Here is a 22,884-nt window from a genome sequence, read left to right on the forward strand (position 1 = left end):
GTCATTAAACATCTTGAAGTTGCATTGACATTTTACTGTAAATAGCCTAAATGCAAACCTTTTACCAGAACCTTTCCTTAGAAAATCTAGCATTATACTTTCTTCAACAACATATGCTAAGAAATCAGAACATAAAACAATATTGAAATAAAATAAAATGCACAATAAACCACGCAGGAGGCCAATGTCGAAGGGAAAGATCAGTATGCTTTAATAATAAGATATCAGTGCAGAAACACAAACTTCTTACTGGGGTTAAACTCCCCATTACAATGATAACAGTATATGATAATAATAAGGTCAATATGCATTTTTAACATGTAAAAAAATGCTGAATCAGCTAATATAACTGCACTGTATGACGAAGATAAAAACAGAATATGAGTAACTGAACATAGGTCCCATGAGGACAAACAAAAACCCTGTTGCCACGAGACGAAAGACAAAATGCTGATATCTTCTTGTAAAGAGGAAGTGCAATGAATTATGGGTATTAACTCCTGGAAACATTCTGTATTTTCCTTTGTTGGGAAACCCTACGAGCAGCACAGTTTGTTTGGGACTACGACTGGTGAGAAGCTTTCTAGTGTTTAAACAAAGAGATGAAGCCCCGCCCATTTTAGGTTAGCATCTGTGCTACTAGCATTTCTCTGAACACATGTTCCTGTCGTTAAGTATCTATATTTTAAGAAACGAAAATACATACTGGTATATAAACTTACATTTTCTCGTAGAATCTAGAGGAGAAGAAGCTAGCTATAAATGGGGGCGGGACTTCCCCTCTGAGCTGGAGCCCTGCCCATTTCAGGTTAGCGTCTGTGCTACTAGCATTAGCTTTTTAGCTCAGAGAGATATCTTTATTCAGTTTCTCTGACCACCTGTTCCTATTGTTATGTATCTAGATTTTAAGAAACAATAATACATACTGGTATATATACTTACATTTTCTCGTAGAATCTAGAGGAGAAGAAGCTAGCTATAAATGAGGGCGGGACTTCCTCTCTGAGCTGAAGCCCTGCCCATTTTTGTAATAGCATTTGTGCTATTAGCATTAGCTTTATTGCTCATTCAGTTTCTCTGACCACCTGTTCCTATCGTTATGTATCTATATTTTAAGAAACATTGATATATACCGGTAAATATAGGCTACTTCTATTGGAGCAGAAACTAGCTTCAAAAGGGGGCGGGACATCCTCTCTGAGCTGAAGCCCCGCCCATTTTTAAAATTGCCTGTGCTACTAGCATTAGTTTTTATGAACAACTAACACCTGTCCCTATGGGTAACTGTCAATATTTTAAGAAACTTGAATGTATTATGTGACAATTGAGGAGTAAAAGTTTTAAGTTTTTTCAATTGAGCAAAGATACAACAGGGTTAAGATAAACAACTACATCTCCTAAGAAAATGTAAGACTATATAAAGTGTATATAAGTAGTTATTATCTTGGTCCAAATAAATAAGTGTGTTAATTTAGACAACCCTTTAGATCTAGTGGAGCAGATGCTAGCTTCAAATGGGGGCGGGACTTTCTCTCTGCCTAGATTTTATATTTTTAAACCAACATCCATCTAGCCAACTATTTCCACATACCTTAAACCAATTTAGTTAAAATCTCATCAGTTGCTAAAAAGTCCATCTGAGGTGCCTTTATTTCATTTGACATCGCCCAAAAAATCTCTTTTCTCTCCAATAAAGAACGTAGTACATGGTACAGATTGGGACAGTTTTAATATCTTACATTAAATCTGCAATTATAATAATAAGGACTTGCTTTGGGAAAAGCTGTAGGAGGCTTTTCTGGAAAATCAACGTTTGATCAGACATAGACTTGCTTTACATAATCCTACAAAAAGTAATTTGGTCCGTGTTTCGGCTTGGGACGAACTTTCAATTTGAGCAATAATAAAAACGTGCTCTTATATAAAGTAATTTGCTGATATATCAGGAGGTAAAAGGGGAGTGAGAGTGGAAACTGATGAGTTGTATGTCGAGAGTAGGAGTTGAGAGATATGCGTCAGTGGGCAGGCTGAGCAGTATCTCTCTTTCTACGTTTCACTCAACATCAATCTTTATCATATCTCCTATAACTGTCCAAACTGTGTCCACACCCACTGCCCGAAGAAATATTAATCTGCAATCCAAATAAACACCATGTGCCTGAGCTGGCGTCTTCACTGTGAACTCTTCCAGAATGTGGATCGTCAAATATTTGAATTTTTCAGAAGTTATGATAGGATTTTAAGTCTTAACTTCCAGATTATCGTGCTCTAATGATTTTAGCAATTGAAAAAGGGCCAAATAATATGATAATGGACAAAAACATGAATGAAGCAAGCACCCAGAAAGTACGCTTGACGTATACGCACATTTTTGTAGTGGCCAAACGGCGGTACTACACTTAGGTTAAAGTCCATGATGTCATTGGGTCAAAAAAAACGTTCCCCCATTGACTTACATTAGGAAAGGGACGTCTTTAAATCAGCATATACTTTTTTCCCCCTAGCCAAATCAACAACCCAGTACGAATTATTTTGTAACCCTTATTTAAAGGGTCTAAAAGTTGTAAAGTGCTAAAAAATGTGCCGAAGTGGAGGCGGGGTTTAGTGAATGGAGGCGGGGTTTAGTGAATGGAGGCAGGACTCAAGCAAAACTCAACTACCCGCCTCAAACCCTGAATCCAGTTCTCTTTATACGTCCATGGAATAAAGCTTTTGTGCTCATGTGCATTATTAAGCACTCATGCAGGGCACTTTTTGACCTTTGACTCTCCCAAGAGAACTTTTTAAACTACAGTCAAATCTTTTTTTTTTTTCAACTAATCTGAAAAACCCTCGATCAGCTTCGTCACCAAACAGACTGTCAGGTCTTTCGATGAGCTGGGGAATCCATTCCCTCTGAAACCTTTCACTAATTTTGACTCGTCATCACCAGGGGATCTACAACGGGTTCTAAAAGGGTTCTACTTGCATCTAAACATGGCTATTGTTGGATGTTCTCAGACTAGAATAAAGGAGCTATTGTCTTTGAAAGTTAAGGGGGTTATCGTGAAATCATCCCAATTATGACATTGTATCCCCATTGTGCAAAAGGCCAACAAAAGCAAATCTGTTTCTGTATTTGTACTTCATATAATTGCTAGATACAATGTCAAGTTAGGATTTTATTTTATATTGGAATAGGAAGAAGTTATCAACAGGTTAAGGGAACAAACTGTGCGCTCGAAGGGCAAATCGGGCATGTTTTGAGACAACCATAAGGCACATTTTACAGATTAAAACCAACTTTAAAGAAAATGTCAGCACAACATACAACATCAAAATATAGTGTTACTGGATCCAAGATATGTAATACAGGTCCTAGAAATGACACATACATGGTATATGAAGCAACATTGCTTTTATATATGCAACTATGTGATTATTCATAAAGCAACTTCACCCTCTTTACAATATTCAAAATGCTACATATCTGAAAAAGTGAAACTCATGTTTAAATCTGAACTTTTTTTTTTTTTTTTTATGTCTTAAAGCAAGAACAAAAACAGAACTGCCCAACCAACAGATTCAATAGATATTTGAGAGATAGAGGATAAAACAAAATGCCACGAACACAGAAACAGCACTGAAGGATCTGATCCATCGGCATCTACAGGGTAGATAAGGACAAAGTACCAGAACACATAAACACTAAAAAACACTATCTTCAACATTAGTTTTGTCTCTTTAAATACGTAACGTGAACAAAGCTCTGTAATTCATACTCTTAAGTGGTCATCACAAGAAGACGATTACCCTCCAGAAAGTAGAGCGAGATTTAGGAAAAATACTGAAAGGAAACAGAGAAGTGTTTTCACTGATGGCATACTGCGGAGGAGATTATATATTCAAAGATATATCATTTCAGCTTCTAGTTCGCAGAGTGATATTCTCAAAGCTTTCTGATATTGGCAGCTACTTTGTGTCGTGGATTACAAGAAACACTGGCCTTTTTCCTAATCATGAAGTTTAAAACACACACTTTCAAGTCGCTTTTTAAAGGCTGCAATGAAACTAAGGCTAATGAACACATAAATGACTCAATTATTTACTAAACACTATCTAGTTTTTTGGGATGGAGCGACCTCCACTGCCCTAATTCATCAAAAGTTAAAGTGGCTTTTTTAATTCAAGTAGGACTTCTTTTTTTGGATCGACCCCTCTGATTGGCTCAAGTACTTTCCCTCTACATAATGGCCCCGCCCCTTTTTGTGTTCCATTGTTGATATTACTGGCGGTAAATGCAGATTCTGAGGTTTTACAACAATCATATCCAAATATTAAGAATACTGTGCATTTTTTCATCGATGATCGGTGAAGATACGGTGACATTAAAATATATATAAGGGATAGATTTCCTTTCAATCTAATGATGGACGAGTTGCTAATAATTACATTGAGATGTCCTTGGCTTGTCAGTCATTAATATTTTAATGCAGCGTCTACAGTCACTACAGTACATTGAGTTTTTACGTTGACGTGAGCATCGTTAGCATCATTACTAACTGTGATATACTGCCTTTTTTTGCGAAGTGAAAGTATAAAAAAATCTAAATTCTAGATAATTTCTGTTGTTTAATGTGCAATACACGACGAAGCAGCTTTTAGGCACGATAAACTATATTTTCAGCTTGGCACCAACTCTTTGTTTTCAACGGAAAGTTGGTGGAGCCTCATCTATATCCCCTTTAAGGAATCTTAAAGTGGCAGATCATTGACTTTTAGCACATTTAGTGCAAATCTCACATTCTTTACATTACAGCTAACATTGTCGCTGTTGTTTGGAATTTTTCTTTAAATTAATATCTTTGGCTTTTGGACTGATGGTCGGATTTTAATTCCTCTGGGAATTATCAACAACATAATTTAAAGTGTTCACTATGTTTGTTATATTTCCTGAATTCAAGTAATCCAACAAAGCTGCAGCTATACAGTGTGCAATATCTTTAGATTGATCAATTAAATTGAATGAATCAGGCAATGCACGGCAGACTTGTCTAATCAAGTTGCATTTAAACAGCGTTACAGAGAGGGTAACTTTAAGAGAAATATATGTTTTTTGCAAGTTAAACTAACACGACGAAACAAGCGAAACTAAACTTGATCTATAGTTAGGTAGCCTAAAACACTGATGGTCTATTAATGGCAAAAAATAGAGCAAAAAAAAAAGATTGCATCCTCTTTTATCCTCAGCGCTGCCCCTAAGATAGTCTTTAAATGTACTTTTTCTTGTATAGTGTAAGTCTAACAACAAGCAATCAGAATTGTGTAAAAGGCTATAAAAGCTATGATACTGACTATCTCAGTGAAATAATTGCACAATAAGAGAAAAATAACCCTGTAATCCATGACCTGACTGTGGAAAAAGTGAAAGACGTTTTAGAAGAAGAGAAGATAGAAACATAAAACGTATTCAACTTACAGTAGAGTACATGTATTGCAATATATGTTTATTAGTGTGTCTGTGAGAGAGACACCAACACAATAAAGGAATCTGGTAGGCAGAGTGAAAATATAACAAAATAAATGAGGAGAAACTAAACAGTCCATTTAAATGTCGGTGAATCTGATCAAATTTCTCGGTTCAACGACGGAGAAATAGACTCATTTGAATACCTAAATAACAATTCATATTTATTTTAAATTGACCCAAACAGAAGTACTTTGTCTGAATCATACTCTGTTAATAAAATTATAATGAGTAGTTTTGTATTTGTGGAAAAGGATTGTGCAGATTTAGGTCTCATTTATATTCTTCTTATAGATTCTAATTATCAGTTTCTCTTTGGAAAATGAAATAAAACTGAAATATATTTATTTTTTCAAGTCTTTTCTTGAGTTTCGACGTTCTGAAATCTCGTCGTGTGATTTGGAAGTTGTGTCTTTTATCAACCATCTTATTTATTTGTTATAGGGGGGGGGGGGGTTAATCTGCATAATCAAAGAGCATGCATTGTAAAATTATCATTACAAATTTTAAAAAGATGGCTACAGTTAAGAACCATTTAACAACTCCCGATTGAGACTTTGACTGGGACTAGGGGAAAGAGCGGCTCTGTCTAATTGCTGGAAAGGCTCTGTCTAATTGCTGGTCAAATACACAAAGTGAAAGAACACAGTGTCTATAGTACTTCTCCTCTGAGCTAAATGCAGGGAAAGAGAAAGGAAATGAGCTGCATAGAGTTCATATCAGGGTCTCACTGAGCCTTAGCAGGAAACAGCTGGTGGTATTTAGGGTTTAGGGTTAGGTGCAGACCTGCCACTTTTACCCATTTTACACCAAAAGCCAGAGTTTCTGAACACATAGAACCATCAGGGTGTCAGAGAGAGATTCATCACATTTACTCTGTGAGATATTTTCTTGATATTTGTTCACCGAGTGACCCTGGTTATATATCCTATGTGTGTTTGTAGTCTAGGTGGTCGGCTCAATGCTTTTGTGTTTCATCTGATTTAAGTCAAGAGGAAAAAGGGGCTTTAAGTGGCTTGACCCTGATATCTCAGCTTGTTTAAGATGTTGCAGGACTATAGAGGGACAGATTGAGCCCTATAATGAGTCAGGGTAATGAATACCGTCCCCTGTAGGTAGCTTAGCCTCAGAAGGCTTTAAGTCTATGTTGTTTAATCTCTAGGCTGATTGGTCCAGGGCTCTGAGCAGGTCGCAGCCCTGCAGCAGGTACAGGTTCCCCTGCAGAGGGACGTTCACCTCACAGTCGTAACGGGTCAGTTCCGGCAGGCAAGACGCCTCGAAGGAAGGGCCCAGCAGACGGCTTGCAATCCCTACGAAGTGACAGGAAAGGAGGCGAATCAGAAAAATGTTGTGTCAAGGATTTATCAGAAGGATGCAAGGAACAGTTAGATACGTTTCTGTTTGTGACCCCAAAACACAAGAAAAGTGAGAAAAAATATTGCTTTGCAGAAAAACATTTTTAGTGAAAAATCTGAGAAAAAGTGAGAATTTATGAAAAAAAGTGAGTCTTCTGAGAAAAAGTGGTAATTCTGAGAAAAAGTGATAATAAAAAGAAGTCAAAATTCTGAAAAGTCCAAATCTGAAAAAGTGAGAATTTTGAAAAATAGGTCATAATTCTGGGAAAAGTTTTATGAAAAAAAGTAGAGAAAAAGTGATAATAAAAAGGGTTAGGGGTTAGGGTTACATTTTGAAAAAAGGAAGAATTCTGAGAAGTGATAATAAAAAATAGTGAAAATTCTGAAAAGTCAAAATCTGAGAAACAGTGAGAGTTCTGGTAAGTCACAAACAAAAGGCAAAATTCAGAGAAAATGTAAGAAAAAAATTGCAAAAACATGCATTTTCAATCGTTAGATTGTAAACACTGCCGTGGGCTCACCCTGGCTCTTGCTGGAAGGCTGCAGGTTGTACGGTGTGAAGTTGCAGCTCTTTTGGGAAAAGAGTTTCTCGTTTCCTGGAAACTGAGACTTCCTGTGTTGCTGCAGACGTGAAGACATCATCTCCATGTCTGACGCTGACACACACACACACACACACACACACACACACACACACACATACACACACACACAGGTAACAGGTACAATTTAACAGAAAGGCCAGAGGAGTAATGGATTACATGTAATGGGATTATATTATCTGGATAAAAGGCAAGTTCATTTATATAGCACCTTTCAACACAAGGCAATTCAAAGTGCTTTACAAAAATGAAAGACATTAAGAAATATATTATAAAACGGCATTTAAAAACACTCATTTAAAAGCAAAGATAATAAAACATGAATAACAAAGGTACATTAATTAAAGGTACAGTGCAGTGTGAGATACACACATCTGAAAGGTTTAGCTCTGACTCTCAATTATTGCTCACTTTTTAGCAGAAATAGTCTTCTATGACCTCCCTTTCTTTCTACAGATCCTGGTCATATTTGTGTAGCATATAAAATTAAATTGCTCCCAGACATTCGTGTGGCTTGCTAGTTTTGGACCCCATCTGTAACCCCAATACACGTAGGGGACTTTAAAAGAAAGACGTACATTTATTCCCTTACAGTTACATAGAAAATACGTAATCAGTTTACAGTTCCCAAAAATTAGGATTACAATGTTACACCACACACACGCACACGCACACACACACACACACACACACACACACCACACACACACACACACACACACACACACACACACACACACACACACACACACACACACACACACACACACACACACACACACACACACACACACACACACACACACACACACACACACACACACACACACACACACACACACACACACACAGATAAGAGTCTCTTACCTTCCAGTGATCCTGCACTGAGGGAGCGATCCATGTTGCTGTCACTCCTCATTCTCTTCCACATGCAGTCTGACGTAGGACCCTCGCCCTGAAACACAAAGAAAAAAGAATACATTTCCTCAAACAACTCAAGACCACTGTGCTTAATTTAGTAAACAGGTATTATCAAAGCTATATGTTGACCTTAAATAAGTCTTGTTCTTGATTTTTGTTATCACGTAGCCATGATAGAAAAGGATTTACATTTTAAAGATTAAATTAAAACAAAAATAGTTTCCACAAAAAACTCACCACAGCCATCTGATTGAAGGAGCGCTTGATGCTGTTGGCCATGGCCACTCTGGCTGGACTCATGTCTCTGTAGGCCTGCACAAAGTTATCAACGGACCTACACACACACACAATTATAATACATAAAAACAGCCAGCAGTCTTTAGATTAATTACTACGAACAGGTTGCATTTAAAAATACTGTCCATTCATTTATCTGCCCTTTTACATTTTGTATCATAATTTTTTTTTATTATTACTGCATACTTAAACCCTATATAAATAAAAAATATTAAGCGCTTTGAGCACCAGGAAAAGCGCTATATAAATAACATGCATTATTATTATTATTATTATTATTATTATTATTATTATTATTATTATTATTATTATTTGGACAAAAATATCTGTATTGTTTTTGTAAAAGGTGAAATGTTGTGTCTGTATTAATCACCTCTGTTTCTGCATCAGGTGAGACATGTTCTGCTGGCATGATGGCCTCTCCTCTCTCAACAAAGGCTCCCTCAGGTAGACCTTGGGCGTCTGTTGTTGTTGTTGGTAGGTTAACAGAGGGTCTGGGGGCCACTGCAGATTCTGCATGCCCCCCATGGAGGACAGAGGGGTGCTGGTAGTGGCTGGAGCCTGATAGGAGGGATTATTCATGTAAGACCCTCCTATTCTGGAGCCCCTTTCCCCCTCTGGAGCCCAGGATAATGCGGCCTGATGCTGGAAGTTTCCCGGTGGGTTTTGGGGGGAGGAAAGAGGCTGAAAGAGGCTGGCGATGTTGCTGAAACTGGGTTTGATGGGTTTGGTGGGATGCAGGATGTTGGACCCCCCCTCCATGGAATCAGATTCGGGGATGATGGGGTGCAGCTGGAAGTCCTCGCCGTCCATCGGGATGTACGGAGCCAACGTCTCCAGGTCCAAATCACTCAGGTCCCTCTGGAAAGAGAAGGAAGACATGGTTTGTTAAAGGGTTCATATCAGTATGTAGTGTCTCTACTTTAAAGAGTCCTCTCCTGCTGATGTTCAGGTGTATATCAGTATGTAGTGTCTCTACTTTAAAGAGTCCTCTCCTGCTGATGTTCAGGTGTATATCAGTATGTAGTGTCTCTACTTTAAAGAGTCCTCTCCTGCTGATGTTCAGGTGTATATCAGTATGTAGTGTCTCTACTTTAAAGAGTCCTCTCCTGCTGATGTTCAGGTGTATATCAGTATGTAGTGTCTCTACTTTAAAGAGTCCTCTCCTGATGATGTTCAGGTGTATATCAGTATGTAGTGTCTCTACTTTAAAGAGTCCTCTCCTGCTGATGTTCAGGTGTATATCAGTATGTAGGGTCTCTACTTTAAAGAGTCCTCTCCTGCTGATGTTCAGGTGTATATCAGTATGTGGTGTCTCTACTTTAAAGAGTCCTCTCCTGCTGATGTTCAGGTGTATATCAGTATGTGGTGTCTCTACTTTAAAGAGTCCTCTCCTGCTGATGTTCAGGTGTATATCAGTATGTAGTGTCTCTACATTAAAGAGTCCTCTCCTGCTGATGTTCAGGTGTATATCAGTATGTAGTGTCTCTACTTTAAAGAGTCCTCTCCTGCTGATGTTCAGGTGTATATCAGTATGTAGTGTCTCTACTTTAAAGAGTCCTCTCCTGCTGATGTTCAGGTGTATATCAGTATGTAGTGTCTCTACTTTAAAGAGTCCTCTCCTGCTGATGTTCAGGTGTATTTTAACAGACGGAGACGTTTTATACATTAGCATAATATATTCGACTTACAGGCACCTCAGTGTTTGCAGGGCTGTCGCTGCCCTCTGTCTCCAGAGCAGACAGTTTCTTCGTCAGCTCCACCTTCAGGTCACTCTCCAGGGAGGTGTAGTAATCTCCTGGACTGCTGGGCTGCAGGGGGGGGAGAGATAAATACTAAGAGATGAGTTGTAATGGTAGGTAGGTAGGGAGGTAGGGAGGTAGGGAGGTAGGTAGGTAGGTAGGTAGGTAGGTAGGTAGGTAGGTAGGTAGGTAGGTAGGTAGGTAGGTAGGTAGGTAGGTAGGTAGGTAGGTAAGACTGTTGGCAGCATTGTAGTGACGACACGTAAGAGTGTAAAAAGAAAGTTAAAGACGGAAACGAAGAGATTATTTTTAACAGAGGCACTATTCACTGCTTAGAGTCTGCTCTTTCCAAATATCCTCCCACATTATTCTCACACACAGTGCCCACAGTTATTGACCTCGACCCCCCCAGACCTCACAGAAAACAGAACAAACCAACACAACCAGTCCTTGCTCACTAACTACTTCCTGCTTCCTGTTTAAGGTCAGGGTCTCACCGTGGAGCAGCTGCTCAGGCTGGGGGTGTTGCTGCTTGGCGGAGGATTCTGATGAAGGGTGAACGGTCCCACCATGTTGGACATTTCTCTTGGAAGTGGTACCGGGCGGGAGAGCTTGTGGCTCTCGATGGCCCAGGAAGGAGGTCCAGGAGGGGACATAGCTGCAGCCGACACCTGGGTGTATCCTCCAGGCTGCGGAGGCTCCTCGAACACAGGGCAATCTGCAGGAGAGAGGCGAAACACATTCAGTTAAATGTATTGTATTGTGTTTTTATATTGTATATTATCGTATCGAAGCACAGAGAACCATGTTGTTTCTTATCGTATAGGTTCGTATAGTATCATATTGTTTTGTGTCGTACCATATCGTATCTTATAGTATCGTTTGTCGTGAATCGTGGATTGTATAGTATTGTATCGTTTACTATTGTATCGTATTATATCATATTGTTTACTATTGTTTACTATTGTATCGTATTGTATTGTATCATATCTTATTGTGCCGTATAGTATTGTATCGTCCAGTATTGTATCGTATGGTATAGTATAGTATTGAATAGTATCATATAGTATTGTATTGTATCGTATAGTATTGTAGCGTATAGTATTGTAAAGTAACGTAAAATACTGGAGCGTATTGTATTGTTTCTTATGGTATCGAAAACACTTTTGATACCATAAGAAATACCATATTGTATCGTATCGTATCATTTACAGGATCATTTAGAATGAATATGGTAGTTGCCATTGTCTAACTGTAATACCGGTCAAAGAAGAGGGTATAATTGCTTATAATCATAATGATGCCATCATGTGATTACAGCAGATACATACCAAAGTCCAGGGTGACGATGGTGTCTCCGGGTGTTGGCGCCAGCTGGGCCAGCTCCTCCGGCTCCTCCTTCAGTTTGTTGAACAGAGAGTCACCGGGCTCTCCACTCACTCCTGCACCCCCCGCGGTGAAGAAGCTGCTCATGTGTTGCGGCTTAAACAGTGGCTCGGTCTGCTTCAGAGACAAAATCATCGACTTCTCCTCGATGTCACTGTGGGTTCAGAGAGGAGGGCAGTGTGAGACTTGTGTAGAGATACAGAACACACTCTTTCAGGTGTATATCAGTATGTAGTGTCTCTACTTTAAAGAGTCCTCTCCTGCTGATGTTCAGGTGTATATCAGTATGTAGTGTCTCTACTTTAAAGAGTCCTGTCCTGCTGATGTTCAGGTGTATATCAGTATGTAGTGTCTCTACTTTAAAGAGTCCTCTCCTGCTGATGTTCAGGTGTATATCAGTATGTAGTGTCTCTACTTTAAAGAGTCCTGTCCTGCTGATGTTCAGGTGTATATCAGTATGTAGTTGCTCTACTTTAAAGAGTCCTCTCCTCCTGATGTTCAGGTATATATCAGTATGTAGTGTCTCTACTTTAAAGAGTCCTCTCCTGCTGATGTTCAGGTGTATATCAGTATGTAGTGTCTCTACTTTAAAGAGTCCTCTCCTGCTGATGTTCAGGTGTATATCAGTATGTAGTGTCTCTACTTTAAAGAGTCCTCTCCTGCTGATGTTCAGGTGTATATCAGTATGTAGTGTCTCTACTTTAAAGAGTCCTGTCCTGCTGATGTTCAGGTGTATATCAGTATGTAGTGTCTCTACTTTAAAGAGTCCTGTCCTGCTGATGTTCAGGTGTATATCAGTATGTAGTGTCTCTACTTTAAAGAGTCCTCTCCTGCTGATGTTCAGGTGTATATCAGTATGTAGTGTCTCTACTTTAAAGAGTCCTCTCCTGCTGATGTTCAGGTGTATATCAGTATGTAGTGTCTCTACTTTAAAGAGTTCTCTCCTGCTGATGTTCAGGTGTATATCAGTATGTAGTGTCTCTACTTTAAAGAGTCCTCTCCTGCTGATGTTCAGGTGTATATCAGTATGTAGTGAATCCTCCAGTGATCTCTAACTGTGTGTGTGTCTCTGCTCTCACCTGAGGACGTAGTTGATGCAGACGATGCACTGAGGTTGGGAGTTACGGCTGTTGTAAATAACGGTTCCCTGCGTCTCCACCCACACGTAGCCTCCGTTCTTCGCCAGCATTCGATACTGACCGCTGACCGCCTGCCCCTTAGAGCACACTGCACACAGAGACACAGTGTTATCATATTCAGCAGCCTAACAATGAAACACATGAGCACATACTACAGTTTGAAAAAGCAAAAATAAAATCTGAGCTGACAGGAAATGATCCGTTTTAGTTTAATACACACAGTGAAGCTCACACACACTGTTTGATGAACATCTTATTTATTATGTAACTGTAAGGAGATACAGTTACCTCCTGATTACGTAATCCTGTTACTGATCTAGTGCTACAACAAGGGTTGTAAAACATGACTTTATTTATTGATAGTAACATAATAATGTTATGAGATTTTATTGTCCTGTCTCCAGTAGATACTAAAAAATCTTCTTGGAAGGAAGCACACTTTTATGATCTGTTGACCTTTAACCGAGTTTAACCTACAATATTATTTAATAAACTTTGCAGGTCATGTTCAGACCAACTATATAAGCTTATTTAAGTGTTTAACTTTTGTATTATTCATGAAATATCCACAAATCTGTGGAAGGGACTAATGTTGGGTTAGCTGCAGAAATGTTTGACTTGGAGCCGGCTGGCTGCGGTCCAGAGTTTCAGCGCTGGCGTGGGAAAGGAGCAGAGCTGTGGTCAGAGTGTACATAAGGCCACTGACTGAGTGTGTGTGTGTGTGTGTGTGTGTGTGTGTGTGTGTGTGTGTGTGTGTGTGTGTGTGTGTGTGTGTGTGTGTGTGTGTGTTTTTTGAGGACGCTCATTGCAAAATGACATGTAGCAGAGAACGCTGTTAGCATGTGCCGATCGACAGGCTGGTCACGTTGGCCTTGAGAGCCTGTGTGTGTGTGTGTGTGTGTGTGTGTGTGTGTGTGTGTGTGTGTGTGTGTGTGTGTGTGTGTGTGTGTGTGTGTGTGTGTGTGTGTGTGTGTGTGACATATAGCAAGTGAGATAGAGAGCTCTTTATCTCAACAGCCAACTAAGGAGTCCAGTAATCGCAAGTCAGATCCTTCATTGCAATACAAACGTTAACTTCTTGTACTTGAATCTGTTTGTAGTTCTTTTAAGAATATGTATTTTTTCAGTTTGCTGTTATTATACATATATATACTTATAATACCATAACTGGAAAACAGATAATTACACTTATTACATGGCTTAGATAAATATTACATTCTGATTGGTCAGTTTGGACATTCCAAAGGTCTGATATCTTTTGCAGATATTTTTTTGTGCAGTCATATCAATCCACAGAAAGAAGTCCGGTCAGTTTAACATCAGCTGTGGACAACAAACACCGTGGAATACATTTTTTATTTAGTATTATTTTATACTTGTGGAGAGCACGAAACTGCCATCATTTTTGCAGAGTACACACACACACCAGTTTTCCTCATGCACTGTCAAATCTTCTAATGATATAGTACCGTCAGTGGAGAGAAAACACATGGCACTTCAGAGCCTTGTTACGAACACACACACTGTTTTGGTGTGTGTGTGTGTTTGTGTGACACACACACACACACACACACCAAAACAGATTAAATAGAGGCCACCTGGTCCCCTGTGCAGTGTGTGTTTGTGGCAGCAGATGTGCAAACCTCATCAGAGCATCAATGACTGTGTTTTATTTAATAAAGAACACACACACACACACACACACACACACACACACACACACACACACACACACACACACACACACACACACACACACACACACACACACACACACACACACACACACACACACACACACACACACACACACACACACACACACACACACACACACACACACACACACACACACACACACACACACACACACACACACACACACACACACACACACACACACACACACACACACACACACACACACACACACACACACACACACACACACACACACACACACACACACACACACACACACCAGAAAACAGAATACATTCAAATTGTAAGAAATACAGCCTGTAATTTAATTTATTTTATATTTAAGTATTTTCTTAATTGTTTTAATTTGTATTTGGGTCTTTAATAATTATATATATATATATATATATATATCTTATTTGTATTGTACTTATTTATTATATTCCTATTTTATTTATTATATTCTTGTTTTATTTGTTTTATTCTTGTTTCTTTCAGCCCTATTTATTGACTTACGGTTGTTGTGACTCTTGGTGACGCCGTCTGAGTCCAAGGCGTGATACAAGTCGTAGACTGAGCGACCAATCAGATCATCAGGAGTGTATCCCATCAACTCTGTCACCCTGTAACACACACACATACACACACTTAATGACACACACTTACCATGCACAACATCATCATTCATTTGACCTTCTCTGTTATTCCCTTCTCATGCTCAGAACATCGACTCTCCTGAGCTCTCGCACTTCAAAAGGCTTCACACATGATTTAGAAATCAAGCAGAGAGGTGAGTTTTCCAGAAATAAGAATTGTTCACATTCTCCTCCGCTACGCCCCGTGTTTCTGAGAACAGCTAATCTCTTTCTGTCACTCCCATCACAAGTTCACTTTGTTAAACGGGATTATTTTTTTGCTGGCTTACCTCAGTATGTAGTGTCTCTACTTTAAAGAGTCCCCTCCTGCTGATGTTCAGGTGTATATCAGTATGTAGTGTCTCTACTTTAAAGAGTCCCCTCCTGCTGATGTTCAGGTGTATATCAGTATGTAGTGTCTCTACTTTAAAGAGTCCTCTCCTGCTGATGTTCAGGTGTATATCAGTATGTAGTGTCTCTACTTTAAAGAGTCCTCTCCTGCTGATGTTCAGGTGTATATCAGTATGTAGTGTCTCTACTTTAAAGAGTCCTCTCCTGCTGATGTTCAGGTGTATATCAGTATGTAGTGTCTCTACTTTAAAGAGTCCTCTCCTGCTGATGTTCAGGTGTATATCAGTATGTAGTGTCTCTACTTTAAAGAGTCCTCTCCTGCTGATGTTCAGGTGTATATCAGTATGTAGTGTCTCTATTTTAAAGAGTCCTCTCCTGCTGATGTTCAGGTGTATATCAGTATGTAGTGTCTCTACTTTAAAGAGTCCTCTCCTGCTGATGTTCAGGTGTATATCAGTATTTAGTGTCTCTACTTTAAAGAGTCCTCTCCTGATGATGTTCAGGTGTATATCAGTATGTAGTGTCTCTACTTTAAAGAGTCCTCTCCTGCTGATGTTCAGGTGTATATCAGTATGTAGTGTCTCTACTTTAAAGAGTCCTCTCCTGCTGATGTTCAGGTGTATATCAGTATGTAGTGTCTCTACTTTAAAGAGTCCTCTCCTGCTGATGTTCAGGTGTATATCAGTATGTAGTGTCTCTATTTTAAAGAGTCCTCTCCTGCTGATGTTCAGGTGTATATCAGTATGTAGTGTCTCTACTTTAAAGAGTCCTCTCCTGCTGATGTTCAGGTGTATATCAGTATTTAGTGTCTCTACTTTAAAGAGTCCTCTGCTGATGATGTTCAGGTGTATATCAGTATGTAGTGTCTCTATTTTAAAGAGTCCTCTCCTGCTGATGTTCAGGTGTATATCAGTATGTAGTGTCTCTACTTTAAAGAGTCCTCTCCTGCTGATGTTCAGGTGTATATCAGTATGTAGTGTCTCTACTTTAAAGAGTCCTCTCCTGCTGATGTTCAGGTGTATATCAGTGTGTAGTGTCTCTACTTTAAAGAGTCCTCTCCTGCTGATGTTCAGGTGTATATCAGTATGTAGTGTCTCTACTTTAAAGAGTGTGTGAAAGTGTCTTCCCAACAAACTGAGCTGTGAGAACTTAATCAAACCAGCAACAGGAAGTGACCCCAGATCACAAGGTTGTAAAGAGGAGAGAGGCTGAATAAAAGCGGCTGGAATGTGATTTCATTTGGCTCTTTGGCAACGTGTGTGTGTGCCACTATTGTTGGATTATGTTTTGCTTTCCTTTTTCAAACCGTTACTACCCCCTTGTACATTGTGCTTTGGCAATACTGTGATTTATTATGTGCATGCTAATAAAGAGTCTTTGAGTTTCAGAGAGACTCTCAGATTTCATAACACTGGCAGAAGCAGAGTGGAGCGAGGGCAGAGAAATCAAAAGTGATCTCAGAACGAAGAGGAACGGTTGGGAAAATGGGAGATATAATAAAGGGAAAAATCAAGTAAAGGGAAACCAGTAAATACAGTTTTTCTGTTTTAGAAAATGCATAGAATTTGATTACTGTTTAGCTCACGTTTATATTTAACAGAATAATGTAACGCCACTGTCAGGGTTTTGTAATTCTGTCTTTATGGCCCATTGAATCCTTTAAACGGGCTCTGTTGTGTGATTGGTCAACCGCTTAGCGATGTCCCGCCCCCTTAGCCTATCACGCCTTTGCAGACCATTTACATGCACTAAAACCTATAGAACACACTACAGGAGAGGAAAACCCCCCAAAAAGCAGAATAAGGCATCTTAAAATGCTCGTTTTTTTGTTGGATAATTAACTATTATAGACAGGGGTGCACATAACTTTCTCAGTTCCCGTTTTACCCTCCTTCCCTCCTCTCCATATTTCCTCTCCTCGTTCCCTTTCTCGAGCCGCTGCCCTGCCAACATGAGGAAACCCTCGCTCTCGTCTCTAATGAGTCTTATTCCCCGCTGATCCGCCCACAATTAAAACTAATTTGCGTAATTGGTCAGAAGATTTGGGCAGCCATCGAGTCGTATCAATAAGGAGGAAAACAACAAAATGGGGTCCTTGTCTACAGAGCGCTACGTGCAGGAGTGTGCACGCAACACACACACACACACACACACACACACACACACACACACACACACACACACACACACACACACACACACACACACACACACACACACACACACACACACACACACACACACACACACACACACACACACACACACACACACACACACACACACACACACACACACACACACACACACACACACACACACCACACACACACACAACACACACACACAACCACACACACACACACACACACACACACACACACACCTACACACACCCCACACACACACACACACACACACACACACACACACACACACCTCTCAAGAAACCTTTGTCCTGCATGAGCAATTCGATAAGATTACAGGTCTGCGAGCATGTGCTTGTGTAACTCCAATCAGTGTGTGTGTGTGTGTGTGTGTGTGTGTGTGTGTGTGTGTGTGTGTGTGTGTGTGTGTGTGTGTGTGTGTGTGTGTGTGTGTGTGTGTGTGTGTGTGTGGTGTGTGTGTGTGTGTGTGTGTGTGTGTGTGTAGTAGTTTTGTTGTTAAATGTAGTTGTCGTTTTGACTATTTTTGCACCTTTTTTTGTCTCTGTAATCATTTTTATATGTTGTTTTTATCATCTCTGTAATTATTTGTTATCTTTTTGAATACGTTTGCATCCCTTTGTAGTCATTTTCTGTCTCTTATTGGTCATTTTGTAGTGATTTTGAGTCTATTTATAATAATTTGACACTCTTTCTTGTCATTGTTGTCTCTTTGAAGTAATTGTGTGTACCTTTGTAGTCATTTTGAGTCACTTTATGTTCATGTTCTGTCTCTTTATAGTCGCTGTGAGTCTTTATATAGTGATTTTGAGTGTCATTGTAATACTTTGAGTTGCTTTCTTGTCATTTTTGTACCTTTGTAGTCATTTAGTATTTCTTTGCAACAAAATGAAGTCCTTTTGTAATGTTGTGTCTCTTTGTGGTTGTTTTGCCCCTTTACGTCATTCCGAGTCACTTTGTGGTCTCTTTGTAACTTTTTAGGACATTTTTAGGTGTTTTAGTGGTCATTTTGGGTCTCTTTATAGCTATCTCTGTCTCTTTCTAGTCATTTTCTGTCTCTTAAAGGTCATTTTGGGTCTTTTTATGGTCATTTTGGGTCTCTTTGTAGTGTTTTTGTGGTCAATTTGACTCTCCCTGCCTGGTTCTTGTCTCTTTGAGTGTCATTTTAAGGCCGATAAGTAGCATGCCCTTAAGGCCCTGTTCAGTAATCCTTCCCTGGTGTGAAGAAGCTGTGGTTCATCTCTCTTGTGAATGATGTGATGTCAGTAGGTGAAATGTTTAAAACCCAGGAATGTGTTTCAGGCTTGTCTGAACACTCGGCGAATCCCACAATGTCGTGACGGCTTCTTATTAAAGTATTAATATTTCATGCCTGGCTTACATATCCCGGCCGTGCCAAGGCAAACTGCCTCCGTCAACACACAGCAATCAGTGTGTGTGTGTGTGTGTGTGTGTGTGTGTGTGTGTGTGTATGTGTGTGTGTGTGTGTGTGTGTGTGTGTGTGTGTGTGTGTGTGTGTGTATGTGTGTGTGTGTGTGTGTGTGTGTGTGTGTTGTGTGTGTGTGTGTGTGTGTGTGTGTGTGTGTGTGTGTGTGTGTGTGTGTGTGTGTGTGTGTGTGTGTGTGTGTGTGTGTGGCTTTAAGGATCTGTGTTTTAACTGGCAATGTGGAGATGCAGCTTGTTGGAAAAGCATAATGGGGTTCTCCAAAGAACCTTTTAGTACTTTATTTCTCTCTCTTTTCGGGTCATGTGGGGTTTATTTGGAGTTTATGGCTCTAAAATGTGAGGATTTAATAAAACAAAGTACTATGTATTTTAAGAATGGAGAGTGTGGGAAGTTGCTTATAGATATTAATATATAGATTTTGACGGATAATTATCCATTGTGGTAGAAAACTACAAAAAAATCATGTCCATGCTGTGTCTCAGGTAAAGTGTGTGCGTGCCTGCGTGCGTGCGTGCGTGCGTGCGTGTGTTCTCACCTGTCGTCGCAGTAGGTGAACTTCATGTCCATGCTGTGTCGGCTCAGGAAGGTCTTGCTGTCCAGCGGCGTGTCGATGTTGGAGGGGTGAGCGATGGGTTCACACATCAGGACAGCACAGGTGAGCGGGGGCTCAGCGAAGCCACACAGAACACGAGGAGGAACGCTGGTGTAGATCTTCAGGTGACCCGTGCAGTGAAGCACCTGCAGAGGGGGACAGGTGGAGGTCACACAGGTGGATGTTACACATGTAAGAGACACAGGTGAGAGACACAGGTGGATGTTACAGGACGGGGGCCATTGTTGTTGTTGCTAGCTTTCTGACTTGTTCTTTGCTACGTCTTGTAGAGCTGTATTTTTGTATCCTTGTTGTTTCTGAGATATTGATAATAAAAATTATTATTAATTATTAACACAAAATAATATAACCTTTCTTGTAATTTACTCGATATTAAAAAAGGGCTTAGACCTCTGAGGGTTAATCAGTCTGAGAAGAAGAATCAACCCTTTGGCTAACTTCTCATAATATATTCCCTTAATAAACCTGAGATTGGTTTTATTTGTAAATGTCATTCATAGTTTGTATAGAAATGTAAAGCATATTGTCTTGACCGTGCAAACACGACCTGTGCAGATGTTGCACGTGTTTCAGATGTTGCAGATGTTGCATGTGTTGCATGTGTTTCAGATGTTGCAGATGTGGCATGTGTTTCAGATGTGGCATGTGTTTCAGATGTTGCATGTGTTTCAGATGTTGCATGTGTTTCAGATGTTGCATGTGTTTCAGATGTTGCATGTGTTGCATGTGTTTCAGATGTTGCAGATGTGGCATGTGTTTCAGATGTGGCATGTGTTTCAGATGTTGCATGTGTTTTAGATGTTGCATGTGTTTCAGATGTTGCATGTGTTTCAGATGTTGCATGTGTTGTGTGTGTTGCATGTGTTTCAGATGTTGCAGCTGTTGCATGTGTTTCAGATGTTGCATGTGTTTCAGATGTTGCATGTGTTGTGTGTGTTGCATGTGTTTCAGATGTTGCAGCTGTTGCATGTGTTTCAGATGTTGCATGTGTTTCAGGTGTTGCATGTGTTTCAGATGTTGCATGTGTTGTGTGTGTTGCATGTGTTTCAGATGTTGCATGTGTTTCAGATGTTGCAGATGTTGCATGTGTTTCAGATGTTGCAGATGTTTCAGATGTTGCATGTGTTGCAGATGTTGCATGTGTTGCAGATGTTGCAGATGATTCAGATGTTGCATGTGTTTCAGATGTTTCAGATGTTGCATGTGTTTCAGATGTTTCAGATGTTTCAGATGTTTCAGATGTTGCATGTGTTGCATGTGTTACAGATGTTGCAGATGTTTCAGATGTTTCAGATGTTGCATGTGTTGCAGATGTTGCAGATGTTTCAGATGTTGCATGTGTTTCAGATGTTGCCGATGTTTCAGATGTTGCAGATGTTGCATGTGTTTCAGATGTTTCAGATGTTTCAGATGTTTCAGATGTTGCATGTGTTACAGATGTTGCAGATGTTTCAGATGTTGCATGTGTTACAGATGTTGCAGATGTTTCAGCTGCCTCCCTCTCTCACCTTCCAGCTGGCTGACTTGAGGTTGACGGTTCGTCCTCTGTTGGTCACGGTGCATTTCATCCTCATGAAGAAGTCTCTCTCAGTGTTCAGATCTTTGCCTTTCTTTCCGAAACCACTGCCTGAAACACAAACAGGAGGAGAAGGAGATAAATAACAACGCTTTACATTTTATATCATAATGTCTGGGAAGAAGCATTACAATTATTAAATGTCTGTTGAACTATAAATGGTGTTAAATCTCTTTGCTTATCAATGTTGCCCTTCATGTGAGTGGGAAACGAACACACACACACACACACACACACACACACACACACACACACACACACACACACACACACACACACACACACACACACACACACACACACACACACACACACACACACACACACACACACACACACACACACACACACACACACACACACACACACACACACACACACACAGGTCAGAGTTCAGCAGTGGTGAAGTGTGTCGTTTGTCAGTCTACACGTAAGTGTGTCTATCTTTATACAGTTACACTTCAACAAACCCTCTACGCCTCACTGAATCAAAAGAGTGTGTGTTCGTGTGTGTGAACGAGGATTACAGGGACTATACAATTAAAACCGTATTGTTCCACATGTGTGTTTAGTGGCCACAGCTGATAAGAGTTATCAACCACAGCTTAATGTGTGTGTGTATGTGTGTGGTTGTGTGCGCCTGTGTGTGTGTGAAGAATAGAGAGAGCCTGATGTTCTCATATAAACGTTACAATTCCCTGAGCTGCTGTACATTATATTTAAACCAAAGCTACCACACACACACACACACACACACACACACACACACACACACACACACACACACACACACACACACACACACACACACACACACACACACACACACACACACACACACACACACACACACACACACACACACACACACACACACACACACACACACACACACACACACACACACACACACACACACACACACACACACTCTGTCTTTAGGCTCCCCTCTATACGGTCTCTGACCCTCTGTTCCCGTGTTTGTTCTGGACACTTGTTCATGAGACAGATTGTAACACCAGACATGCATGTTTTATTTTCCTTGGGTTCATTTCTTTCCACAAACACAAGAAAGGGTGCTGATTGCTGGTGATGGGGGTTTGGAGGGGGGGGTCTCTGAAAGATAATATAGGGGCCCTTACGCTGTACATGAGTGCTGGAACAAGCCAGACATTATAGAGATTTGCTCAGAGCCAAAGATTACATGCATCTCCCTGGAGGCTCTGCAGACGTCACGGGGTCCATCTAATACTTGGATAAGTCAATAATAAGATACAACTGCTGACTGCTGTTTTTCTACAGCTTTCTGTGGATATGCATGGTCCCCAGAGGAGGTATCCTGAAGAGCCAACAGGTCAACACTGTTCGGAGATTTAAAGGGAAACTTCCTGCACAAAAAGACCGTTTTTATATAATTTAGTGTCTTTAAATACTATATAAAAACTGTT

At 40.1% G+C, this 22,884-nt stretch overlaps 1 protein-coding gene across 2 annotated transcripts in view; it reads right to left on the reverse strand.

The window, feature by feature from the left end:
• Positions 1-187: 187 nt before the first annotated feature.
• The window catches only part of epas1b (endothelial PAS domain protein 1b), a 46,837-nt gene continuing 24,140 nt past the window's right edge, over positions 188-22,884 (reverse strand). The window contains exons 5-16 of one of the 2 annotated variants that reach the window (XM_034135747.1): positions 21,369-21,487; positions 19,783-19,985; positions 15,166-15,272; positions 12,889-13,036; positions 11,755-11,963; positions 10,921-11,141; positions 10,379-10,492; positions 9,055-9,542; positions 8,622-8,718; positions 8,331-8,418; positions 7,383-7,517; positions 188-6,816 (exon numbers count right to left, since the gene is read on the reverse strand). In XM_034135747.1, coding sequence (XP_033991638.1) covers positions 6,665-6,816; positions 7,383-7,517; positions 8,331-8,418; positions 8,622-8,718; positions 9,055-9,542; positions 10,379-10,492; positions 10,921-11,141; positions 11,755-11,963; positions 12,889-13,036; positions 15,166-15,272; positions 19,783-19,985; positions 21,369-21,487 — 2,081 coding nt within the window. In that variant the 3' untranslated portion in view covers positions 188-6,664. Of the gene's footprint in view, positions 6,817-7,382; positions 7,518-8,330; positions 8,419-8,621; positions 8,719-9,054; positions 9,543-10,372; positions 10,493-10,920; positions 11,142-11,754; positions 11,964-12,888; positions 13,037-15,165; positions 15,273-19,782; positions 19,986-21,368; positions 21,488-22,884 lie in introns of both variants that reach the window. The other variant, XM_034135746.1, reaches the window with a different exon arrangement.

This window comes from Trematomus bernacchii, unplaced genomic scaffold (assembly GCF_902827165.1).
Source record: "Trematomus bernacchii unplaced genomic scaffold, fTreBer1.1, whole genome shotgun sequence".
NCBI lineage: Eukaryota > Metazoa > Chordata > Actinopteri > Perciformes > Nototheniidae > Trematomus > Trematomus bernacchii.